The sequence below is a fragment of the Cucurbita moschata genome, unplaced genomic scaffold, assembly GCF_002738365.1.
Source record: "Cucurbita moschata cultivar Rifu unplaced genomic scaffold, Cmos_1.0 Cmo_Scf00027, whole genome shotgun sequence".
NCBI lineage: Eukaryota > Viridiplantae > Streptophyta > Magnoliopsida > Cucurbitales > Cucurbitaceae > Cucurbita > Cucurbita moschata.
In genome coordinates, this window is record NW_019268543.1 from 580,751 (window position 1) to 589,023 (window position 8,273).

At 37.7% G+C, this 8,273-nt stretch overlaps 4 protein-coding genes and 1 non-coding gene across 9 annotated transcripts in view; 1 reads left to right on the forward strand and 4 right to left on the reverse strand.

Annotated features, from left to right (window-relative positions):
* Positions 1–1,353, reverse strand: part of LOC111462916 (uncharacterized protein KIAA0930 homolog) — an 8,534-nt gene extending 7,181 nt beyond the window's left edge. Inside the window, exons 1-3 of one of the 2 annotated variants that reach the window (XM_023106731.1) lie at positions 1,193–1,353; positions 641–774; positions 406–480 (exon numbers count right to left, since the gene is read on the reverse strand). In XM_023106731.1, coding sequence (XP_022962499.1) covers positions 406–480; positions 641–667 — 102 coding nt within the window. In that variant the 5' untranslated portion in view covers positions 668–774; positions 1,193–1,353. Of the gene's footprint in view, positions 1–405; positions 481–584; positions 775–1,192 lie in introns of both variants that reach the window. The other variant, XM_023106730.1, reaches the window with a different exon arrangement.
* A 210-nt stretch (positions 1,354–1,563) lies between these two features.
* Positions 1,564–1,635, forward strand: TRNAD-GUC. Its single transcript has one exon. It is a non-coding gene; the product is annotated as a tRNA-Asp (tRNA).
* A 620-nt stretch (positions 1,636–2,255) lies between these two features.
* LOC111462921 (V-type proton ATPase subunit G3) lies at positions 2,256–4,075 on the reverse strand. Of its 2 annotated transcripts, XM_023106749.1 has the most exons (4): positions 3,772–4,075; positions 3,602–3,702; positions 3,395–3,540; positions 2,256–2,449 (listed from the first exon to the last, which is right to left on the reverse strand). In XM_023106749.1, the coding sequence occupies exons 1-3, from the start codon at positions 3,857–3,859 to the stop codon at positions 3,403–3,405; spliced, it is 327 nt and encodes a 108-aa protein (XP_022962517.1). In that variant the 5' UTR covers positions 3,860–4,075; the 3' UTR covers positions 2,256–2,449; positions 3,395–3,402. The 2 variants fall into 2 exon arrangements, with proteins under 2 accessions (XP_022962517.1, XP_022962516.1); XM_023106748.1 differs by lacking the exon at positions 2,256–2,449 and having other exon boundaries at positions 3,241–3,540.
* A 912-nt stretch (positions 4,076–4,987) lies between these two features.
* LOC111462914 (U-box domain-containing protein 31-like) lies at positions 4,988–7,108 on the reverse strand. Of its 3 annotated transcripts, none has more exons than XM_023106729.1 (2): positions 6,308–7,108; positions 4,988–6,274 (listed from the first exon to the last, which is right to left on the reverse strand). In XM_023106729.1, the coding sequence occupies exons 1-2, from the start codon at positions 6,418–6,420 to the stop codon at positions 5,062–5,064; spliced, it is 1,326 nt and encodes a 441-aa protein (XP_022962497.1). In that variant the 5' UTR covers positions 6,421–7,108; the 3' UTR covers positions 4,988–5,061. The 3 variants fall into 3 exon arrangements, with proteins under 3 accessions (XP_022962497.1, XP_022962496.1, XP_022962495.1); XM_023106728.1 differs by having other exon boundaries at positions 4,988–6,280; positions 6,314–7,106; XM_023106727.1 differs by having other exon boundaries at positions 4,988–7,107.
* A 607-nt stretch (positions 7,109–7,715) lies between these two features.
* LOC111462920 overlaps positions 7,716–8,273 on the reverse strand; it is a 1,929-nt gene continuing 1,371 nt past the window's right edge. The window contains exons 3-4 of the mRNA XM_023106747.1: positions 8,101–8,158; positions 7,716–8,020 (exon numbers count right to left, since the gene is read on the reverse strand). Coding sequence (XP_022962515.1) covers positions 8,001–8,020; positions 8,101–8,158 — 78 coding nt within the window. The 3' untranslated portion in view covers positions 7,716–8,000. The remainder of the gene's footprint in view (positions 8,021–8,100; positions 8,159–8,273) is intronic.

The window sequence follows — 8,273 nt, forward strand, 5'->3', positions numbered from 1 at the left end:
AAAAAAAAAAAAAAAAAAAAAAAAAAAAAAAAAAAGAACTTATTATCTTGATAGCCTAGTGATATCATACCACAAATTACCGTGCTCTACTTGGTATAGTATAAACACTGTAAATGAAGACCTGCTAAGTCTGATTTATAGCAAGTATTGGCAACCATATTAATAATAGAAAAACATATAGCATGAACAGAAACAACCAAGGAAAACAAGGCACTCACATTCTATTGTCATAATACATTATTTAGGTAAGAGTTTAAGTTGTACAAATAACAGTACACATAAGATATTTACACGATAAAGGTGCTCAAAACACCAATCAATTCTAGAAAATGTGATAACACTGGCAAAGAAAAATAAATTCATTAAATGCATAAAATATCACTGCCTCGAATGGAGGTTGTGTACCTTAGATGCCCACCTGCGAACAAAATAAGGTGAGGTGCCTCCATTATCATCATCGTTGCCATATCCTTGAGATTTCTTTCAAAACATAAGTCAGAAGGTGTATTAGAACTTTGATACCGCGCTAAATAAATTAAAGGCTCTGCAACCAAGGAAAGCAGAAGACAATAGCAAAATTGTACCACTTTTCTAATAAAAAATACGAGATCGTCGTCTTGTCGCCCCCTTGATTCCTTACCGCGAATAAAATACAAATCCATAACATCGTGCCAAAAACGAGGATCCATTTCTACATCCGAAGCATCTTGCTCATCAACCTCAGTTTGTCCTATTAAGTTGGAGTGCTTCTTAACCATGTTCAGCAACTCATATCTACAAATTTAACAACCAAATTACAAAAATAAACACGAAAAACTCATTAATTTCGTATGCTTGTGCTTTACTCCAACTTCAAGCAAAGCTTAAGCACTAGTGGATGAAGCGGGGATAGTTGGAGTAGCCGAAACATAACAATTGTCAATTTATCCATTAACAATAACTTGTGCATCTAGACATCGATCACGATTTATGACAACATCAAGCAAAATATAATTAATCGCTGCAGTCTCGAAGAATGCAAATGTATGAAAATCAAGATGATCAGCGAGTTTGCTAAGAACCGATTGATGCAGTACGATTTAATGATCGGAAACAAGAATTTGAAGTCAAGAAACCGAATATACCAGTGGAGCAACTAAGAAACGAGGTTCAAAAGTCCCTAGTTAAAGAGAAGGTAGGATATCAGTCGCACCTGCAAGGAGTTTCTTCTCCATCTCCGAGCATTTCTCCCGGAAGCTTCTGCTTTCTCAAGACGAAAATAATGTATAAACTAAAGGAAAATCGGTTTTATAAATAAGCTCTAAGTTCTGGAATCTTAGTTCTGAGAGAGTTTTTGCAGTAGAAGGGAAGGGAGACGAAATCAAGCCCAGGAGGAATTTACTGACCAGGTGGCGCGGTTTCTTTTCTGGGAAATGCGGTGCGTTGGAGTCGGATGCTATAGCAAAAAATGCATCGTTACTTCCAATAGAAATTTTCTGAAATTGCCGGGTGACCCGGGTTCGATACCCGCCAACAGTTTTAATAAAGTATAAGTATTTTAACATTCCCATTCATTACAACGACGTCGTTGTAGTATAGTGGTAAGTATTCCCGCCTGTCACGCGGGTGACCCGGGTTCGATCCCCGGCAACGGCGATTTTTTAATTTTTTTTGGAAACAAAAGTAATTAGGTGTGTTATTGTAGCGTGCTTACATCAATCCTGTTGTAGAATAGTGATTAGTTTTTTTGAGTTTCTCTTTTCAAACTTAATGTAAAATATAGTATTTAATTTAAACTCTGTTAACAACATGGTTGTTGAGGTAAAGTGTATTATTAACCACAAATCATAGCAAAATTAACCATTATTTCAAAAAATGAATAATAAAATTCAATTTATAATATGGATGTTGAGGATGCTTTTATTTCAATTCTCATTAAAATAAAAATAAAAAATTCACACATTTTCCTTTTCACTGTGAATTATTTAGATTTAGAGGTTGATCTCCTCTTAAAATAATTATTTAAAAATGTGAATAAAAAGTTGAATCACGAAATTAGGTTGGTAGCATTGAAGCACGTGAAATGAACGTAAAAGGGTAAATGAAGTTTCTAGAAATGAGTTCATACGATGAAATATAACGTTTTTTGAGATTAGGAACATTCTCAATTACCTCTATCTCAAAAATGAAAACAAAGACATAAATGTTAAATTAGTGGCGTATTGAATAGGTTAAATCCAAAACAAAACAACATTAAAAACGTGGAAGAAGAAAACCATGGGCTGCATTACTTCTTCCACATATGAATACAATTCTAATACTACAAATTTTTATAAAATGAAAGGGATTGCTGTGTGCGCCGGCCAATCCAATTCCTTCTCGACAAGGTTGCTTGCTTCTTCGCTTCTTTCCAGTTCCCAAGGTTGCATGCTTACTTTTATAGATTCCACCCTCAATTATCAACCTCCAACTAACAACCACAATAAAAACATTGAATGCCAAAACAATAACATATTAATTATGTAATATAAACACACCAAAAAAAAAGGAAAAAACAAAACCACCATAATTAGCGCGTAGGGCGTCATCTCCATAAATCCCCCGTTTCATCCGTTTCTATTCAATTGTGTGTTCAAAAGCTCCAATTAGAATCCTCCAGTCGTCTCCATTGTAACCACGAAAATGTCGAAGCTCGCGGCTCTCTTCACCATTGCAGCACTCGTTTCAATGTCCCTCATGCTGCCGTCCTCCGAGGCTCGTCCCATCACTACTCTCACTGCCACTTCTGCCGTAATCGCCAATCCGGTAACGTAAAGTTTCATATCTCCGTTTTAATTTCGGATTGACTATATATTGTTGAACTAAATTTGATGCTTAATTCTACGTATCCCTCCTAGGTGATCGTTTCTGAAGAGGTTTGTAAAGACGACTGCCTGATCAGAAGAACCTTAGAGGCTCATACTGATTACATCTATTCCGGCGACACTAAGCCATGAATTACTTATCTTTTTATATTTTCTCTCATTAATACAGTCTAATACTTAAATAATGAAGGAAAATCCTCTTATTTTTTTGCCTTTTCTGTTTGATTTACAAACAAACCGATTGCTGATTCGATTCAGTTCGCTGTCCCCACAGCTTCCGTAACGAGAATTAGTTAGGAAATGGAAGCGGTTAAGAGTAATAACCGTAACGTAGGTTGAACTTCATTGAATTTCGTCAAAATAAAATAAAGTGACACTGAATTATTAGAGTAGAGACTAAGAGAAACACATTGAATTACTTTCATACCATCCAAACGTGTGGTGACAGATAATGGTTGAACGATCACAATAAAGAAATTACATTAAAAATAAATTTATAATTAAAACAAACGAAGCAATTTTAATTTAAAATAAAATTGTTTACGAATTACCCGTTGTTCTAAATTCTGGGAGAGGCAACATATTGGAGAAGCATATGAACAACATCCTTTGAAACTCGTTCGGATGATTCTTTCAAATTCTGGATCTTAACCTTGGTTTCATCTTCCAGCCGTTGCGTATAGGACCCAGAATTTGTCTGTGGTTATAATAATTTACAATCAAAATGGTTTTGAAAGAAGATTAAGATTTAAAATTACCTCAGAGAGTTTGTTCTGATATTGAGCCTCCATGTGGGCACGATACTGGGCCACTTCCCTTTCAGCTTCATCTTTAGCTTGTTTCAGTCTGGCCATCTTCTCTGCCACACCAAACAAAAAGTGTTATCCAAAGGAATTTGTGAAATGATTATAGAAGTAGAAGAGTATACTGTTTCTAGCGGTGGATATGACTTGCTGGGCATCTTGTTCTGCAGATAATAGCATTTGAATGCCACCTTGTCCTCGGAATGACTCCATTATTGCTCTCTAATGATATTGGTTTCGATCGAAATGGCCTCCAAAGGGATTCATATTACATACTCAATGTTCATATCATCCATCGCTTTCCAAAAATAACTCACAAAATCCTCCATTCTTTAAGGGCTTTAGTTCCAGAATCGGTCTATACAAACTTTAATCCACCCAAATTCCGGCGAATTTTTATTTTTATTTTCGATTAAATTAGAAAAACATACTCTCCCCTTAGCCTACATTTTTAATGGATTAGACCGTCCAAGATAATTGGAGGACTTGCATTGAAAATAACTCTTTTTTTTATAAATTAAAAAAGAAAAAGAAAAAAAAGAAGCACACTTGCCCACGCATTGAGCTGGCGGAGATTCTATTGAGCAGATTTTTTTAGAATAAAAATAAAATCAGAGAGGAATATATTAATTGTGGTAAATAAAATAAAGAAAAAAAAAAAAGGAAAAAGATGATGGATTTGGTGGAAAGAACACATGATTTGTGAGAAGGTAAAGTTGGGGAAGGTGGCATTTGGGTGGGTCACGAGTAACGTACTCGTGCCTGATAATTACCCAACCTCCCTCCATCTGCACTTGCTCTGCACGTGACTGTAATTATAACATTATGCAATCGTTAAATTTAATTTATTAATTTCCCCAAACTCCGTGCTGCTAAAAAGGAAACCAAAATACAAAATACAAATTACAATTACACGTTTACATCCTCGGAGTCGACGACGCATTCTCACGTGGCAAACACTGGATGGTCAAACGCACAGTAAACAATGATAAAATTCACTTTTCAAACCCATTATTATTCTATTTCTCATTGTTTCAAATTATTAAATCTCTGAGGCCGCAGGCTCACTCTGGGTTTATTTTAAATGGACAGAGTTTTTCAAATATCAAAATTAAAGGTAGAAAATTTTACTTTTTGAAAAGTAAAAATGTTTGCATTAAAAATACAATTTTATCCGAGTCTTTGTCCTGCTTTTCTAACACTTTCCTCTTTCTCGGTCAAAGCTTGGCTGTATTTCAGGATTCTTTGACCACAAAAAAAGAAAAGAAAAAAAAAAAGTATAGTCGCCGGGATAGAATATTCCGGTCATCAAAACTTGCTTATCGCGTTCATTCATAAGGCTATTTCAATGGTGCATAATATTTTTTATAAATGAAACAAAAGGTGGTTTATGGACAATTTTGAGAAGCTATGTTTTATTGTATAGTTCTCGTAAGCTTACATTTAGAAATGAAGATAGAATCCGGGTAATTTAGACTACACAATTTCAATAGCTCTGCAGATCTCTGTTTCAGTTCTGGATTGAACCCACTTTGGATCACAAGCAGCAACTTTGCCGCTAATCCCGCCTCCACCGCAAGCACCGAACATTCCTCCGGCGCTAGCTTGAACACCGCCCACAAAATCGATAGCGCAAATCTTGTACAAATCTCCGATACTTTCATTAACAATTTCACCAAATTTCTAACTGTATCTTCACAATTCTTCAACGCTAATCTCCCCTCTGGAAGGGACGACAAAACGTCGAGAATATAAAGCGCTGACTCCAAGCTTTCGGCGTTTAAGCCGGAGAGAGCGCCGCCGAGTTTCGCGACGGCACCGATGCCAACGAGTTGCTTTCTGATTGATTCGTTTGAACAAAGCGTTCGGAGTAAAGCGAGTGCGGCGGTTACTCCGTTTGGATGTCTTTGATCCTTCACCATTCTCAACAATCCGACGAGGAGACTTAAACTCGAAACGTTCTCTATTGTTGAAGCATCGCCCTCCGTCAACATCTTGATGAATTTGGTGCAATTAATCTTGGTTTCGATGGACCCTTCGTTTAAAATATCTGCAATTAGGGATATTCTGGTGGGTTGAATCAGATTCTTCTTCAACTCCGAATTCAGATCCAAATTGACGAGAATCCCCACGCCTTCCGACCCAACTGCGTGGGAAGTGAAAGAACCCAAAAGAGAGGAGATTAGAGCAACACCGCCGTTGTCGACCACCATCTTCTTGGCGGAGGAATGGGCGGTGACGACATGTCGGAGATCCTTAAGGGACTGAACCCTAGCTTGGCCCTTGACCTTCTTCAACGAATCCAAGAGCTCTAAAACTCTCCCCTGCACGTCCTCTGATCTTTTCTTCAATGCTAAGTACTTCTGCGAAAACCAGGTGTGAATCAGCTGGTGAAGGGTCCGATTCGGTGTGACGGAATCGTCCCAAAGCTCTTGCATTGTTGTGGGACAAGTCAAGTGGCCTAAAGAGAACCATTTGAGAATGTTGGACCGCTCGTAGGTCTGCCCGGAGCAGAGGGTGACTGGATCTTGCATGGGCTCGAGCGAGATTGGGCAAATGAACACCGATGGGACCTCTATGGACGACTCCAGCTCTTCAATCATCTCCTTGAGATCCAATTTCTGGGCACCGCCATCGGCGGCGATTACCCCCCCGCCTCCGCCGCCAAGAATTCCATCTTTGACCACAGTTTGGAGATCTAGAATGTGCGCGCCGCAGCCGACGAGGAGCTTGGGATCCCGTTGTGTACAAATGGAGGGGTGGTAGATGGGCATTTTAGAAAACTGTGTGTTGTGAAAACTGGAGATGAATCTGAATGTGATTAAAATGGTATATAAACAGAGGAAAGTTGAAGAAGGGAGAGCAGAGGAACGTGTGGGAAGGAAAAGTAAGAAAAAGCGAGGAAGAAAAAACAGAGAGAGAGAGAGAGGGAGAGGGTAGCGATGCTTTGGGGTTCCTACGCTACACTGTCGCTCTCATTGACAATCACAGGCAGCAATGGTTGCTCACTTTGTTGCTTTTCTTTGCTTTTCTTTTTCCTTTTCTTTTCTTTTGTTGTGTGGTCAAAAGGGTATTATCTCCTTCTTCATCTTTACACTATCCACCACCACCATCATCACCAAAGCAAAGATGAAGGCGACCACATTTTTGGTTCCCCAATTCCAAAGCTTCCTCTTGAAGCTCTCAAAAAGGGGGAAATAATGAAAGTGGAGATCAGAAAATGATGACCCACATTTCATCCAACACAGCGGAGGAAGGGAAGGAAGAAGAAAATGGATATTACCGGATATAATAACACCCTGTTTTACTGCACAACAAGATGACGGACCGTGCACCGCACGTGCACGTCGGTCTTCTCTTCTCTCTCTGCAGCACCAAAAGCAAAAGCTAAAGCAAATTATTAGTCCAAGAAACTTTGTGGTAGGGTCGTCTTTGGATTATTATTATTATTATTATTGACTAATGAAAGGCTTTAATTCATTCCCACAATTCACACGACACCACAAATCTGTCTTCAATTATTCTGGTCAAATCCTTTGTACATGAAACTTGAATTAAATCCCCCCTTAAAAAGTATAATTTAAAAGCCTGAATTTATGTAATTACCTCAAATTGAAGGCCTAAAAGAGGAAGAAAAGTATAAACGAGGGAAGGGAAGGGGATGGTAGAAAAAATATAAATAAATAAAAGCAAAGAGAGAAGAGCGGGATTTTGGATTTGCCAAAACGAGGCATATAAATTTAAACAAAAAAAAACAAAACCGGTCTTCTAGATCTCAGTACCAGTCAAACCTGCTGAGCTGGCACTCTTTACAAAGCCACGCTCTGGTGGGCCCACCTCTTCCCCTTCCCATTCCCCCCGCACAACACAAATCTCATCTCCTTTTCATTAATTATTTTTATATGTTTTATTAATTTAGTATATATTTTCAACTCGTTCCAGCGACACGTGTGCATGGGCTTTGCTATTGCTTTGAGGGCCCACTTCAATTCTTGTGTGGGCCTATTCAGCCTTTTACTTTTGGGCTTCAATTCTTGGTGGGCTTTGGAGAGAGACAATGTTGCCCAAATAATCACAACTTAATATTATTAGTATTTAAAAGAAAAAGGCAATAAATAAATAGTGACAAATTCTCGCTCATATCTTTGTAATTTACACATCTTCCAAAAGGTGAAAACAACAATAATACAATAACTTCCCAAATAATTCAACTCTTTCCAATCAACTGCCCACATTGACAAGAAAGCCAGGGAACAAAATAATAATAATAATAACAATAATAATAATCATAATAATCCATGATCCTCGTGTCTCTATCATTTTCATTTTACTTATTCCCGTCGTCCTCCTCCTTCTACTGTTCCTGAAAATCACCTGCACACACAAACGACGGTAAATTTGGAGCCTTACACGTACACAAACAGAGCTGTTTTTTTTGTTTTTTTTTTTTTTACCTGAGACATTTTTGGTCGTCTTTTTGGCAGAGGAAGACTGAAAAAAGCTTGTCGGTTTCTGCAATACACAGATTTTTTTTTTGTTTGTTTAGTTTTTAGTTTGAAAATTGAAAGATTGGGATGAAGTTTTTTTTTTTTTTTTTTTTTTTTTTTTTTTTTTTTTTTTTTTTTTT

Excerpts from the sequence above, each read along its gene's own strand:
- LOC111462921 (XM_023106749.1), bottom strand. The coding sequence starts at position 3,859 with ATGGAGTCATTCCGAGGACAAGGTGGCATTCAAATGCTATTATCTGCA. Across the intron at positions 3,703-3,771 it reads CATATCCACCGCTAGAAACA|AGAAGATGGCCAGACTGAAA; the intron begins GTATACTCTTCT and ends TTGGTGTGGCAG. Across the intron at positions 3,541-3,601 it reads ATCAGAACAAACTCTCTGAG|ACAAATTCTGGGTCCTATAC; the intron begins GTAATTTTAAAT and ends TTATAACCACAG.
- LOC111462914 (XM_023106727.1), bottom strand. The coding sequence starts at position 6,420 with ATGCCCATCTACCACCCCTCCATTTGTACACAACGGGATCCCAAGCTC.